This window comes from Megalobrama amblycephala, linkage group LG9 (genome assembly GCF_018812025.1).
Source record: "Megalobrama amblycephala isolate DHTTF-2021 linkage group LG9, ASM1881202v1, whole genome shotgun sequence".
NCBI classification, from domain to species: domain Eukaryota; kingdom Metazoa; phylum Chordata; class Actinopteri; order Cypriniformes; family Xenocyprididae; genus Megalobrama; species Megalobrama amblycephala.
In genome coordinates this window covers 26,812,282-26,828,304 of record NC_063052.1, presented here as the reverse complement: position 1 = coordinate 26,828,304, position 16,023 = coordinate 26,812,282, and the positions used below count along the sequence as shown (strand labels likewise).

Below are 16,023 nucleotides of genomic sequence, written 5' to 3'. Positions count from 1 at the left end.
CTTTCATCTGTGGTGTTCTGTGATGTTTTTCCTCATGCAGTGATTGGTGTATTTTTGGTCTTTTATGGGAATGTCATTGGTCAAAAACACACTTGAGGCTATCATCAAACACTGGGTTGATGACTACTAGGGAGGACTGCAATCCACAAATGCATAAACAAATGAAATCAGTTAGAAATCTGAATTCTAACATTTAATTTAAAAATAAAATACATCTTTGAGTGACTGATTCTATGAAAAAGGCATATCCAGATTTAGTTTAAATTAAAAAAAAATCAATTTCTTTACAGATAAACATGTTTGCAACCTCCATGGAGAGGTCAAAATCCACAAGCCCGCAGTTATGTTATAAATGTATATAAAGGTTATAAGTCATGTAATATTTGGTACAGATATGTATGCCATCCTAATGTTTACCACAATTTTATGAAGTGTATGTGAACTAAATACTCCTTTGGTGCTTTTGGAGGTCAGTGCAATCCTGAGGTCAGCGTTTGTGGGTTGGTGGGGGCGGAAATGGTCTAGAGCTGGTTGATCTCTCTGGAATCTGCTCATAAATAGAGCTGGAGGACTCTGAATGTGGCTGCTCTGAATGATGGAAACCAGAGTGCTGGGTCTGAGCTATTAGTGGGGACACACCAAAACTCTGAGGGAAAAATCATAAATTTGATCATTTTTTATAACAGACTCAACACTACATACTATACAGAATATTGCACATAACGTGCATATGGATATTTACCTGCCCAGTGATCTCTGGTCGCAAAGGACCATGAGGAGATCTTGGGGGTGGTCTGAGAGGAAGACTAGGCCCGGGTCTGGGTACAGCAGAGCCTTCTTGGGCACCTTTTATGTTCACCTCTGAATAGAGATGATTATTTGGAAGGTTCTCTGAGGAAAGAATCAAAACAGCAAACAATATACCAAATAAGCATATATTGCATGTCTTGCTAATATATTATTTCACTGACTAATGAGTGTGTGGTTCTTTTGAAACAAATTCAAATCATTTAAATTTGCCCTTCATAACAGGAAACAGGATTAAAATGTTTTGAGTGAGTTTTGACACCTGTTTTTCTCATTCCTACCTGCATCTCCTGGCAGCTGCCTCCTCCACCCCATGGCATAGCAGTCAATCTCCTCAGATCGGGTGCGCGTGTGAGGGGTCTCCTCATAGGTGTGCATGGGCTCCAGTTTCCAGTATTTCGGGTCTGCTGCTGTTGTGTCAAAGCTTGGGATGGATGAAGGGGTAAAAGCCGCTGTCGCTCCCTGTTGGTCAGGGTGAGGGTGGGCACTTAAGTTGGGGGTATTTTCTGATACTGCTCTAGGGGGTTTGTTAACTCGGGCATATGGGGCATCCACAGCAGGAGCTTGATCCTCTGAGGGTTTTTCAGCAAGCTCAGAAATGCCATTCTAGTGGGGGGCAAATAAGTATTGTGTAATATGACTCTCACATTAAACAAAGTTACAAATGAAAAAGTCAACAGCACAACCCACCATTAAACCTCTCTTCTAGTCAAGCTGTAATAGGCTACACATCACACATAGACAACTGTAATAATGAAAAGATGGCACAGGGACAATAGAAACAGCTATTGTTAACAAGAAAATGTGAGTAGGTAAATTGTATTGCCTTTAAAGCGTTCATTAAAAGAATCATCGAGTCATTCGTTTCGGGATTCGGATTAGACGCGTTTTTCATTCGCTTAAATGAATCGACTGAATACGAATCATTCGTTCGTAAATCAAACCAACGTTACTTACTAAACTTGTGGCGTCGTATGTTTGTTTGTTTGTTTATTTATGCAGTCCGCGAGAACAACTTAACAGAGAGACATTTTTTTTTTACCGTACACAAAAAGTAAACAATAACAAGCATCACATATATAAATATGGTTCAAATGAAGGTGCGAAATTTTTATCCAGCTCTATTAACCTGCAAAACTAGCCACCTTGATGTCGAGGTGCTCTTTGTGGTTGCCAGGGCGTTTCTGTGTGGTTGCTAAGGTAAGGAACGATTTTTAGCGTGTTGGTTATGTAGTCTCTATGGTGTTTGGGTGGTTGCCAGGGTATAACTAGGCAGTTTGTAACGTGGCTTATTAGCAATTAACAAAGAGCCCACTTTACCCACATGAAAAGAACCTATATGTGGATATATGCGCATATATGAAACCTATATGCAGTGTATATGCACATATATGCTGCATATATGCACATATATGATAATATATATGCTGCATATATGCGCATATATGCGTATATATACTGCATATATGCTGCATATATGCCGTATATATACGGCATATATGCTGCATATATGCGTATATGTACTGCATATATGCTGCATATATGCGTATATGTACTGCATATATGCTGCATATATGCGTATATATGCCACATATAGGCAAAACTGAGGTGCATATATGTGCATATACAGGAAATATAGGTCTCCTGTATTGCTTCTTCATATCCACATATAAGCCCTATACGTACAAGATATGTCTTCTATATAGCTAATGGCAGCATCTGGTCATTTTGTAGCTCATATCTCATTTTTGACTGTCATACATGATGCCTAGCTCATATTTTCTATTATCAAGGCAAAAACTAAGAATTAACAAAAAAAATTATGCAAGAACTTATGTATGTGCGAACACGTGAAATTGGTATCACATGTAATTGGCATGTTATGGAATTTAACTATGGCAATATATTAACATGATATATTAACTATGATATCTACACGTTTTCCAGAAACATTTACAAGGTCAATTCTTATAGGTGAACATATAGGTGCATATATACGTGCATATATGTACCTATATAGGTATATGTATGCACATATATATGTGTGCATATATGTACATATATGTGTACATATGTGTACATATATGTATATATATATATATATATATATATATATATATATATATATATATGTGTGTGTACATATGTGTACATATACGTGTACACATATGTACATATATGTGTACATATATATGTGTGCATATATGTACATATATGTACATATAATATAGGAAAACGGCCAATTTTATATATGTCACATATATTAAAAACCTATATCAAAACCTATATTGAAACATATATGTTTATATAGGTTTTTTCCATGTGGGTAATGCTATTCATGTTCCCGGAAATGACTTTAAATTAAATTTAATTTTAAAATTAAAGTCTATTGTCCTAAAAAAAATTATTCTGCACAGTTTAAAACAAGAAATGTCAGAGAAAAAAAGTCTGAAATTTTGATTGTCTGTAATTACTCACTTCTAAGCCAGGAGGCGCTGCTGTGTTAGGTCCACAGTTGCACTCCGGCAACGAGTAGCTCTTTTTTAGTGGCTTTCTCACTGCTGCATACTGCACAGTCTCTTCTGTAGTAGAAGTGATCTGATTGGAGGGGTTTGTGGGTAATGGATTCAGAACAGCTGGACTGATGGCCACAGGCAGTTTTGTTTGCTTTTCTTGATCTGTTTCTTTTCCATTTCTCTCTGCTTCCCTGTCCTTCACTTTCCACCTATTCATTTCCTCAAAGCCACCATTAGGCTAGATAAAACACACACACACACACACACACAAAAAGAAAGACAGGATATGAAGTGAGATTACAGGAACATTCAAATGTAAAATCATTTTTAATATCCCCCTCTCTAAAAATCATTAATTTTTCAGAGAAAACAATTGTGCGTGTACCTGTATACAAGGCACAGTCAACAACTCATTAAAGGGCCCCACAGGATAATGGGTGTAGTAGCTGATTAGGTTGTCCAGGCTTCTATGACGGCTGTTTTCTCCAGCAATTAGATACACGCTACCAGATGCTCCACTCTCCTCCTCTTCAATGATAAAATGACGACACCGGTCCTCTCCTCTGGGGATTTAATTAATTTGTTATTTAGTGAGTCACTGGGAGATTAGATATGTTGCAGATATATAGTCCGTACAGATACAATGACACGAAAATATATCTGAACACACTGTATTGCCTAAAGGCCAATTTACACAGCACCTACAGGTGCCGACCACAGCGGGCAATCACCAGATTACAGTATGTCACTTCTCAGACATTCCACGACCTGACAAACGACAATTCAACATGTTTAATTGGTGAAATCAAGCGATCCAACAAAACACAACGTGTTACACAACAACAAAGTGTTTGTTGCCATTGATCGTCGTCTCTTGGTACAATGTGAACTGGCCTTAAATGTCATTGCATTATAACAAAATATTTTACTTAGTAGTATTTTTAAAATGAATGATAGCACACTTCTCATGCAAAATTTTAAGAAGTTTTGTTGAGACAAGGTCCAGTCACATTTGTATGCAGATGACACTTAATATGTCGTACACAACAACTGACATGTTGTTCTGCAGCTTACATCAGTACCCAGTAGGAGGTAAAAAAGGAATGTCTTTATGAGTCGTTTGAATCATTGACTCAACTGATTCATTCATACACTGATTTCTTGCAGGAACAAAACAATGGCCCTGTCTCTTCAAACTTGTCTTTTGGTATCATGGACTTACAATGGCTGCCGCGTGTCTGTTAATTCCACGAGACCGTAGGGTGTCCCATTTGTCCGTTTTAGGTCTCAGAAGGGTGTTCGCGAGCGCCCCCCTTTGCGGTCACTATGCACCCTCGATGTGCACTTTTGCCAAGCCCGCACTGGTGACATCTTCCCGACAGTCAAAGCGGCATTATGTCACAAAGGTGCGGACTCGTAGGAAGACCGCAAGTATTTAGGGTGCCATTTGGGACAGGGCCAATGGTGCTTCTCAAACAGAAGGCTGCGTCCTAGTAAGGCTGCATATTCCTGCTGCCGCGTCATCAAGCGCCGTCAAAGGCCATCTCAATTTGAAGGATTTTTGGAAGGCAGCTTTTGTTTTGCATCCTTCATCATTCAGCTTATTTTGAAGGATGCATCAAGTGTATCCTTCATGTCCTTCAATCACCTAAAATCCTTTGCACACATTCCAATTCACAATAAATAACTGACGGAAAATGAGTCGGCACTGAGCTTTTCTGAGCTCTTTATAAAATGTAAGACAAAAATAATGTTTTCGGAGATGAAGGCATACATGTTATTTTTTGTTTTGGTGTAAATTAAACTGCCAATAATATAAGCCACTGGGAGACCACAGTTGTCATTCACTGTATTGCATTAATAGAAAGGCAGATAATATTAAGATTCTTAATACAAAGTATTTTTCCAAAATTAAGTTTTAATAGTATTTTCGTGCTATGGGGCTGGGAACGTGTGACGTAGCCATGCACACTTAATAGACCAGTGGTCACCAACCTTTTTAAGCCCAAGATCCCTGACCTCAAGATCTACTTGATAGAAAAAGACAGCCCAGATTGTATTTAGTATTTTTTTCGTGGTCATTGTAGATTCTGATTTATTTATTTATTTTTACAAGCAAATTGGCCGATTCCGATACTGGTTGCAGATATTTATTATTAATATTATTATAATAAACAAAAATACATAGCCATTTCAAATTAGAGGGAACCACTGCTTTTTAATCACAATCCAAACAAAGATGCTACGCACGTTGCATGAGCAGTTGTTTTTTATTTGAATTAGATTTAATTTCAAGATTTAAAGCAAAAACAGAACGGTCTGACTTTATCTTTGTGAAATTATAAATGCCACACACACAAAAAAAGCATGAAACAAAAACAGCATCCTGAATGAGACGCAGATTCACTCTCTGACAGAAGGTGGCGCTTTTATGGAGCAGCAGTGATACAGCGTTTCCTTGGTTACCGCTGTAAACAAAGTTGAACTGCGCTAATAATTAGCTACTTTATTCGGAGGTAAGAGGAAAATAAAATGTCATTGCCATCGAAATCTTCCTGAAGACTGATCTCCTTTTAGAGATGAATTCATAATCCTTCACCCCCAATTCAATATTTATATTTTCTTCCTATATTTCGAGCATCGTGAACAGTGAGCTGATGCTCTGCCTGCTACAGAATTTTCTCCTCTTCGCGTCCGTCTTCAGCGTCTCTGGTCTCTTGTTAACGGCCGTTTACAGACTCAGATATAATGTGGGCTATTTACCTTTATCTGTCTGTCTCCAGAAAATAACATAAAAATAAATACAAAAATACAGTACAAAGACTGGAGAAATGTAATGTATTTTTGTACTCATATTTCTGTTATTTTCACGAGCTACTGGAACAGTGATAAAGATCGACCAGTCGGGTTGGCGACCACTGTCCTAGACTGTCTCAGACAAGCCAGCCTACAAGCCAGAAGGACTGGAATAGGAAGAACACACTAGGATGCATCCTTCCATTCAAGAAGCACCCCAAGTGACTGTTTTATTAGAGAGTCATTGAATCATTCACACAACCAATTTATTCGAACACTGATTCATACAGGAACAAAATAAGTAAGTATTTTATGAGTGAGTCACTGAATTATGCACTCAATTCATTCAAAAGTGCTGATTTATTAAGGAACAAAACACCACAAAACTGTGTGTTGCTCAATGGTTGATTCTGCTTTTGGTTTTGTTTTGAAATATTTTAATTAGCAGAGCAAAAATAGATGCAACTGACAATACTGTGTCCCTTAATGTAAGTTACTAAATATTTACTATATGTTTATTGAACTATAGTTTGAACTATATATTGAACTATAGTTTTAATAATTGTTCTAATTCTATGAGGATATAGGGAATTCAACACCACAACTATACCATTAACGACTAAGAGGAACAAAATCTTTGGAATCACTTTCAGAACATTTTTTTTTTCTCAGCTGATAAATGATGAAAAACATTGACAGCCAATCAAAATCCACCCCACTTTAAAGAGTTTGAGCATTTAAAGCGACAAACATGACTGCAGCGTGCGCTTATAATAAACCGAACGTTGTGGTATGTAATATACTGCTATAGTTATCTTTATAGTTATTATTTGTAGTGTGAACAGGACTTGTGTGAATTACATTTTAAGAATGCTTTTCAGTGTCCAAAATGCTAATTAGGCCACTTTATGATTGAAAGTACCTGTAAGACAGCACAAAGCCAATCTTTGACTCGCTTAGTCTCAACAGGAAACAGCCTTGCGGCTTATCCTGCAGCAGCTGCTCCGCTTCCCTAAGAGAGTGAGAAAGACAGGTTGTGTGAAAATAGAATAGTATGTGTATGACACTATTTCGCACCTGTATATGTGCAACTTTGCTTGTGCACCTGTTTTTTCTGTAATGTTTTTGAAAGAATATTTAGATGTGGGTGTAACCTGCGTGTAGCAAAACCATGGAGCCAGCAGGGGAGAGGCTGTCCGGGTGTGTGCAGTCGAGGCAGCTGCGTCCTTTCAAACCACAGCAGAGTGTGAGCTCGCAGAGATGAAGTCAGAGCCTCCAGAGGCCCCATGGGACCCAAAACTAGAGCAGGATCTATTCGCTTCACTGTCGTCTTTAACAGAGGGAATCCAAGTATGATGTCATTGAGATATTATTTTAAATGTCAAAGTGTTTTACCAGTACCTTTGCTATACATTAGAAAATTGTCAAAAGTTTTAATGCTAATACCACACTCTTAGAAAAAAAGGTTCAAAAAGCTAGGGTTCTTTTTAAGGATTTTATGCCAAAAAGGTTATATATGGAGAAATGACTGCATAATACTTTCATGTTTAACAGATACATTTTCTAGTGATAAAGTATGAGCTTTTTAATTCATAAAATTTAATCATAATAGAAATGAATTAAAACAAAATTAAATAATTAAATCCATAAAATGAGCACATAATGGGAACCCCTATGAAGAACCTGACAGAACCCTTTAAGGTTCATGGATGGAAATAGGAAATAAACCTAAAGATGATTATTTTTTAGATGATGTGAAGAAGTGCCCTACAAAAATTCAAATCAAACTGAAGTACTTTTAAAAAGCCCTCAAAAGTCTCCACATATTGATCAAATGTGCAAATAATATTTACAGGACAGCTCACTCTGTGGTTAAAGAAACAATCACGTCCCGCTATACACACGATAGACGTTAAACATCACATGAAATCTAACCAGTTACTTTCTCATCGATTATTTGAAAGTATTTAAAATATTGTATATAATATATTTGGCCTAGAAGTTAAAAGCGTTATTGGTTTTGATGTTGTTGATGCTGTACTGACCAATTTAATATTTCTTTGCTTCAAAAGGCTCTTTACAGATAATGTAGAGCAGCAGAACCACTGACAGATGTCGTCTTGTTTTGAGGAAATTGTAGTGTATTCATATTTTGTCTTTGAGGGCATTAGAAGGTTTCTGCAAATCTCAAACCATATATATCTATATGCATTTAAATATGAGATGTTGAAGTGATGTATTTTAAAATCATTAAGAAAATATATATATACGATGTTAAGCATTTTTTCAATTCATTACTGCGAATTTTTTAAAGGTATTTTGTGGAACAGGGCTTTTCAAACTTTTAAAGTCATGTCTACATATTTATGACTTGACAAATTCACCTCATTTTCCTTCTGCTGGCCCTGGTGTAATTTCTCGGTCTCTTGTTGTGCTGTGGGACGACACTTTATGCTCCGCCGGGGTTTTACTGGAGGTTTCTTGGTTGTGGGATGGTTCTCTGGAGCTACAGATGGACGGGGCTTTGGTGTTGGGTGAAGGACAGAAAAAGCGCTCAGTCGCTCTTCTCTTTGCTGAGATTCAGCATCTGTAGAGCAAAAAACGTAATCCTTCTCACACAAAATAAGGGCAGTTTGATCGTTAAAGCAAACAGTATTTAAGGTCCCACTTTATATTAGGTGGCCTTTATGTACTTACATTTAAATTAATCATTTGATACAATGCACTTATTGTGTACATACATGTTTTTACATTGTACTTATATTTTAAAAACACCTGCATGTAATTACAATTGTAATTAATTTCTGTAATTACAACAATTACACTGTTTACCCATCCCTTACACCTTACCCCTACCCACAGCACCAAAGCTTTCCCTAACCTTATCCGTATCCACCTCAATAGCAACAAGTGTTTTGCAATTCAGTATGAACCCATTTGTACTTATTTTTTGATGTAAGTACATAGTAGTTAAGGCCACTTAATATAAAGTGGGACCATGTTTAAAAACCCCATCAACAGTAAATAAAAAATTTGAATTTGTTAAAATTATTATCTTAATGAAGCCTTCAGCCTTCTGCCTGACTGTTAATGTCCTTTCAAATCTGTTTATCTGTAAATACATTTAGATTTTTAATATTAACTTGTAGATATTAGTATGTGCGTGTGAGATTAAGAAGTTGAGATGTAGATAGAATCACACTAGTACAGTCAGGCTCAAAATAACACTTCGAACGGAAATGTCACTTTTTTATAAGCACGTCACCAACATGCATATCTGTAGAACATTCTAGACACCAAACAATCGACAAAATAATAATCTTACAAATATTGCAGGCTCTGTAACACCAATGCTGTTAAAAGATTATCAGACATACAGTTGCGATCTGTTAATGTGTCTGAGAATTAGTCTAAGATAGTGAGGAGTAGATTTGTGTTGATGTTTTGTACAACACAATGTCTAGGACAATTCTGCTTTTTTCTCTCCATTCTATATTAATGCTAGATTGCTTATATATTAACACATTAAAAGAAAATTAGCACAGCCTGATCACCATATAGCTTCATTCTGATAGTAAACCTAAAAAAAATATTTGTTTAACTTCACAAAATTATCAATTCAAAAAGTACAACCTTGACAAAATAATAGTTGTTTCTAGCATTCAAATAAATATAGACATTTTAAGGCTTTAAACAAAAGCATTTCCAGTTGTCAGTGTATTGTCAGAGAAAGCAAGTAAACACAACATCTTAAAACCGTATGTTTTGTTTTTTCTATACTTAAAACAGTCGATTTCTACCTTGAAAGATTGATTATTTAAGTTCAAAAGCTGGTGAGAAATAGCTGACCTTTAAGTTTTTGGTAGTCAAAGTCCATGCTCAAGTGCAGGATGTAAAATGCTACCTCTTCCTATCAGATCTAGAGTGTTTCTGCCTCATCCTGTTTAAATGCATATGTGAGAAAGCGGCAAAGAAAAGGTCACAAGCAAGGAACCAATAGTGAACTGCTAGTGATTGCGTAAAGAGTTTTTTAATTTATTTTTTTCATTTCGCAGTTTCATTTCAACTCTGTGTGTATCCAACTGATGCACTAAAGCTCAAATCAACAACCTGACCAAATTGCATTGATTTTCAAAAAAGCTGCCATGCACTGAAATATGCCACAATTTATGGATTTTTTAATCATTTGAGCTTCCAGCACATAATTACCAAAATCTTTAGAGGTAATTCTCTGAAAAGATATGCATGCATTAATATAAATTGCAAAAATGTTAAATAAAATCATTCATTTTATCATAATACATGTTACTGCAGTGTTATTTGGGATTCTGTAGATTTTTTAGGTTGATGAATGTTTGTCAATAAAACACTAACTTGTCTTGTTTAACTGACCGTAGAATTCTTCCACATTCGAAACAAATATGTCAATCTGTATATGTGCACATTTATTTATGTTTGTGTAACAGTGAGTGTGTTATTAAGGTGAGAGAGAGAGATCCCCCGCCCCCTCTCTCTCTCTTTGTGTGTGTTTGTCTGTAAGAGAGAGAAGAGGCAGTTAAATCATGTGACTTGCTCACCACACAGGATGAGAGAGAACGACCACAGTGAACAAGAGGTGAGGAAAAGAGAAAGAGGACAAAAGAAGTGTACTAATGATAAGAGTAGATACTGTGCCCAACACCCACAAGATTTTCTTTACATTTGACAGAAAATATGCATTTTTTTATGTACTGGGAGGGATACATAATGAGATTAATTCTTGACCTTTTCTTTCTCCATTTTTTCATTTAAGCCTATATTATTTTAGTGAAACCATATATCATTTAGTTTTTAATAATTCTGAAAATAATTTTCATTGAACAATATGTCTACTTTTGTGTTTTTATTTTATTTTATAGGCCCACTCTTTCCAAATGGTGAACAATTGGAAAGTTACAGGATACCTCCACTAGATGGCCCACTTACATTAACATTGAGAATAAAAATCGGCACGAGACATGAATGAAAATTGCCATTTGTCGCACCCGACAATAACCAATAACAATAAGTCGTGCATACCAAATTATATACAACGGATTTATTTAATGCGACTGTCATGCGCATTATTCCTCTTTCGATGAGTTCCTTCCCATCTGAATTAAAACGTCTGCTTCAAGATTGCGTTGGTTAAATAAGAACAGATGTCCAGCCATTGATCTGAGCTGAGTCCACTTATTTTCTCGCGTGCAATATTACGGCTACCCTAACTAATGCTCCGATAATTGTCTGACTTGTTTCTTGCTTAAATAAATGAACAAATGAGTCAACAAATTTCATTTCTGCTGCAGAAATGAATCATTCCAGCGTCAGACGCTCAACCGTATTCCAGAGGATTTATGGAGCTGCAGAGAGAGTTACCTATGATACATACATCCACCCCGTTCTTCATTTGAGGTGTACTGTGGCAAGCAGTTTTAACATTTAGTCCATACATATAGTGTCTGTTACTGCTATTTATTTATTTAATATTAAAAAATTCAATAACTAATATAATTATTAGATGGTACTTGTTTGTAGAAGTGAGTAGTTATTCTAATAATAAAAAGTTCATTTTGAGTGAAAAACTGATCCTTATTCCTTTGCCAGTCTCTCAGTGATGACAGGTAAACAATTTTATTGTTACTAGTGAATATTTTGCATGTAAATTCTATGGGCATCTGTGGTTCTTTTATCAACAATTTACTTCCAACTAGTATTCCTATCTCTGATCCACTTTTACTTATATGCTAATACTACAATTTATTATTTAACCCTTTCACGTATAAATTTAAAATATTAGCTGAACAACCAGTGTGAGTTCTTCAAAGCGACCGTTATTTAGAAAGTATCACTTTATTGTTTCCATGGTGACGCGTCATTACTTGTGATGACACCGCAACCACAATAGTGCTGTATTTAAGTAAGCAATAGGGTACGAGAGGCTATGCTGAAACGTGAATAAGTCACCCCTTCAGCCATGACTTATTCACGATACAGCACTAGCCTCGAGTGCCTTATTGCTTTTATGAAACAGTTACCACACAATACAAATATTAAAGCCAAAATGATGTGTTAATGCAACTTTCATGAAGTAAACTTTAACTAAAAGCCTTCCTTCCGCCGGAAAAAATAGTCCCTGACTGTGAACAGCAACAGAAGTTATATTATAACGGCATTAGATGGCGGCAAAGATTGTCTTTATGAGCGAGTCAGTCAGCAGTGAAGACTTTTACAATGAAAAGACTGAACTAGACGGAACAAGATGCAACTGACAAATGCTTTGACTAGTGCTGTCAGTCAAGGGAAAACCCCTTAACTGTTAAAAGGACAAGATAATACATTGGACATTTAAACAGATTTTTTATTATGAACATAGGACTGACCTGAAGAAAAATGATAAATCTGAAAGCAGGTAATAAACTTGCTCTCTCGATCTCTTTCTCACAATGCTCTTCTACATAATACAGTAAGCTTCAATAAACAATATCAATTGAGGACAAACAGTTTACGTTGCTAAGAGTGGGTGAGGGTGTGCTAAGAGTGCTAAGGGTGTTGTGATACACAGAACCGTTGGGTGAAGCGGTCATAGCCGTGTTTTATCGTGAATAAAACACAGCTATTGACTAATCAGAATCAAGGACAGGAACTAACCATTTTATAAAGTTACTTACACTTTATAAAATGTGTGTACTTATGTGTGTCTGATATAAATAAAGCGTGTCGTCTAATTATTATGGAAAGTATTGTTATTGCTGCTTCTGTATACATCAGTGTGTATTTTACAAACTCTAAATGTATTGTTTTGTTAGTACTTATGTGTATTTAAATGTCTGAAACCTAAAATAAACATTATGTAGTTGAAAAAACTATTTGTGATATATGAAAAGTGCTGAGTCTCTGGTTTAGCGCCAGAAAGCGCGCAAGCACATTTGAATTTGGCAGTTGATCACATGGTGCACTTAATGTTCTAATCACACCGGTGTGATCATACGTGTAATTACTTGTAAATAAGGGTTAATTACTTGTAAAACTTCAAATAGTTACTATAATTTATTCCAGCTTTACTTATATATTGAATACAGTAGCCTACTGATTTTATGAACTTGGTTTTGTTGGTTGTTGAGCCTTTCTATCCTAAATGTTTACGACAAGGCTACGTCACGACCCGCCACATTTAAAGGAAAATCGATACTTTAAACATACTGTACAAGACATGAGACGTGTGACAGCTAGCTAGGTGTGTGACATGAGGAAATGGCTAGCATCAATTACTTTGGAAGCCTATAGCGCGGACTCCGCCGATTATATTACGAAATTAACTCTCAGTAATGGTGAGACATTGCCCCCTAGTTGTGCGCGCATCTCTGTCATGACGTTGCACAGAAACACGTCTATAGTGAAACAAAACTATAAGTTTATCTACCTCAAGAATGGCACAGTTATTACCTGGCTGGTGAGTCATTTTACTGATTAATTCATCAGAGCAGCACTGACAAAACATTTTTGTGTGAGTATGTGTCCGTCCTATACAGTACGTTTGAATGAGAGAGAGAGTGCGCGCAAGAGTATGCACTTTCAGGACACAATAAAACGTATTTTGTGGCAAAAAATGATGACACTACTTTGTCGTTTTCATCCTATTGTTTACTATATTTATTTCCTTGGTCAGTGTCATTGTGGGTTTTATTTATTTTGTGGTCGTAGGCTGTAAGGACCTTTTGAAATAACTGAAAACATTTGGCAAGGTGATATGGAACCAGGCCCGGCGCCACGAGGGGGCAAAAGGGGGCATTGCCCCCTCAGATCTGATTTGTGCCCCCTCAGTTTCACTTCATCCTCCTTCTCCCCCGAAATGATTTTAACCATTTAACGTGTACGATCACACCTGTGTGATTAAAACATTCAGTGCGTTACTGCTAAATTCAAACCTGCTTTCGCGCTGCTGGCGCTGAGCCAGAGATGGACACGCTCAGTGCTTTTCATATTTCACAACTCTTTAGTGTTTTCAACCACATAATGTTTATTTGAGGTTTCAGACATTTAAACAGACATTAGGCTATATATAAAAAAGATTTATAGTTTGTTTAATGCAAATTCCATACACTGATATGGAAGCTGCAATAATCCTATCAATAATAATTTGATGAAGTTTTTTATTCATATCTACGGAAGAGGATTAGGGCCAAGCAATAATAAAAAATGAAACCATCTCGAGATTAAAGTTGTTAAATTTCGAGAAAAAATGACTTTTTTCTCGTAATTTAATGACTTTATTCTCAACATTTTATCTCAACTTTTTTCTTGAAATTTAACAAGTTTTTTTCTTGTAATTTAACGAGTTTATTCTCAACATTTTATCTCGACTTTTTTCTTGAAATTTAACGAGTTTTTTCTCATAATTTAATGACTTTATTCTCAACATTTTATCTCGACTTTTTTCTTGAAATTTAACACGTTTTTTTCTCGTAATTTAACGAGTTTATTCTCAACATTTTATCTCGACTTTTTTCTCGAAATTTAACGAGTTTTTTCTCGAAATTTAACAACTTTAATCTCGAGATTGTTTTATTTTTTTATTATTGCTTGGCCCTAATCCTCTTCCGTACATATCAGATAGGCTACATTGCATATGAAACAATAATGTTTACTCTCTTCTCCCAGTTCACCAGCCACTTACATTTAGCCTATTTCGGGATAAATGGATGAATTTATCTGATGTTCGACAGATCCTCTGTTTTATCATGATCATTATGGTGTTTAAACAACAAAACACATTCGCTTCCACATATTTGACAATCGGAATATATCTTATAATTCATGATATAGTTAACAATTTGTGAATATTTTGAAAAAAAAGGAAAAATGAAATAAACGCGATACCTGTCATAGTGTGGCTGCATAATGCATCGCCAAGGGACATTCAAAAATGCTTAACGTGAAAAACGCTAAACGTGGCTTAATGTACTAAGACCAAACTCAGAAAACATCATACTAATAAACCATATTACTGTACAGCAAAGCAGACAAGCCCAGAATATGAACAAAATGCGTTTAATTACATGTTGTGTTTTCCTCCCATAGAAAACCGTTAGGCTATAAAGATGTCGCTTAATGTTAAAGTGATATTAAAAGATCAAATTCTGCACAAATCAATTTTTCTGTATAGTATTCTATTTTACTATTCTAGTGTATTTCTTTATGGGAGGAAAACGCTAATTAATGTGTAGCTAATTAACGTGTTGCGTTCATATTCTGGGCTCATCTGCTTTTCTGTTCGTAGTATGCTGTATTAGTATGGTGCTTACTAAGTTTGGTTTGTTAAAATAACACTGTCTTAGTAAATTAAGCCACGAGAATGTCCCGTCTCCGGGGAATTTAAAATAATGCTCTATAATAACGATCGCCTTAAAAGAAAACTCACGCTGGGGCTCATCAATAATATAGAACCCCCCGTCCCCACAATATTGTATTGTTTACTAGAAATTAAATTAAGTCAGTAATATAACAAATCAGTAACATAAATACAGATGGTAACTTAGTGTACAACGATAGTGTTAAAATGGCTTGCCACATTCGGGCACTGCACTAACATGGTCAACACGAGCGTTTCCTTATTTCAGTACGAGCGCTTCTGCAGCGAGTGGAGCTCCAGAGGAAATACCGTCCGTGAAATAGACACGACACTTCTTTTTGACGGATCTGTGCCAGGTATGTCACATAAATCGACCATTTCGTCTGGTTACAAGGGATTTGATATGGAACAGGCTGTCCTAAATGGAAGTAAGGAGATAGGCTATAAATAAAAAAAAATGTACGTATGTCGCATTGTATGATAGAAGTTTTACTAATAAAGAAATTGACATTAATTTAATCTTTGCATCGTTAT

The 16,023-nt window shown here is 36.0% G+C and overlaps 2 protein-coding genes across 3 annotated transcripts in view; one reads left to right on the top strand and one right to left on the bottom strand.

Moving 5' to 3' along the window:
* Positions 1-178: 178 nt before the first annotated feature.
* si:ch73-109i22.2 (SH2 domain-containing protein 2A) overlaps positions 179-16,023 on the bottom strand; it is a 16,336-nt gene continuing 491 nt past the window's right edge. The window contains exons 1-9 of one of the 2 annotated variants that reach the window (XM_048202458.1): positions 9,969-10,126; positions 8,504-8,706; positions 7,274-7,449; positions 7,042-7,131; positions 3,709-3,886; positions 3,286-3,561; positions 1,089-1,413; positions 743-891; positions 179-646 (exon numbers count right to left, since the gene is read on the bottom strand). In XM_048202458.1, the coding sequence (XP_048058415.1) occupies positions 488-646; positions 743-891; positions 1,089-1,413; positions 3,286-3,561; positions 3,709-3,886; positions 7,042-7,131; positions 7,274-7,449; positions 8,504-8,706; positions 9,969-9,996 (1,584 nt within the window). In that variant the 5' untranslated portion in view covers positions 9,997-10,126 and the 3' untranslated portion in view covers positions 179-487. Of the gene's footprint in view, positions 647-742; positions 892-1,088; positions 1,414-3,285; positions 3,562-3,708; positions 3,887-7,041; positions 7,132-7,273; positions 7,450-8,503; positions 8,707-9,968; positions 10,127-16,023 lie in introns of those variants that run through there. The other variant, XM_048202459.1, reaches the window with a different exon arrangement.
* si:dkey-240h12.4 (death-associated protein kinase 2) overlaps positions 15,700-16,023 on the top strand; it is a 26,727-nt gene continuing 26,403 nt past the window's right edge. Inside the window, exon 1 of the mRNA XM_048202460.1 lies at positions 15,700-15,845. The gene's annotated coding sequence lies outside the window, so the exon portion shown is untranslated. The remainder of the gene's footprint in view (positions 15,846-16,023) is intronic.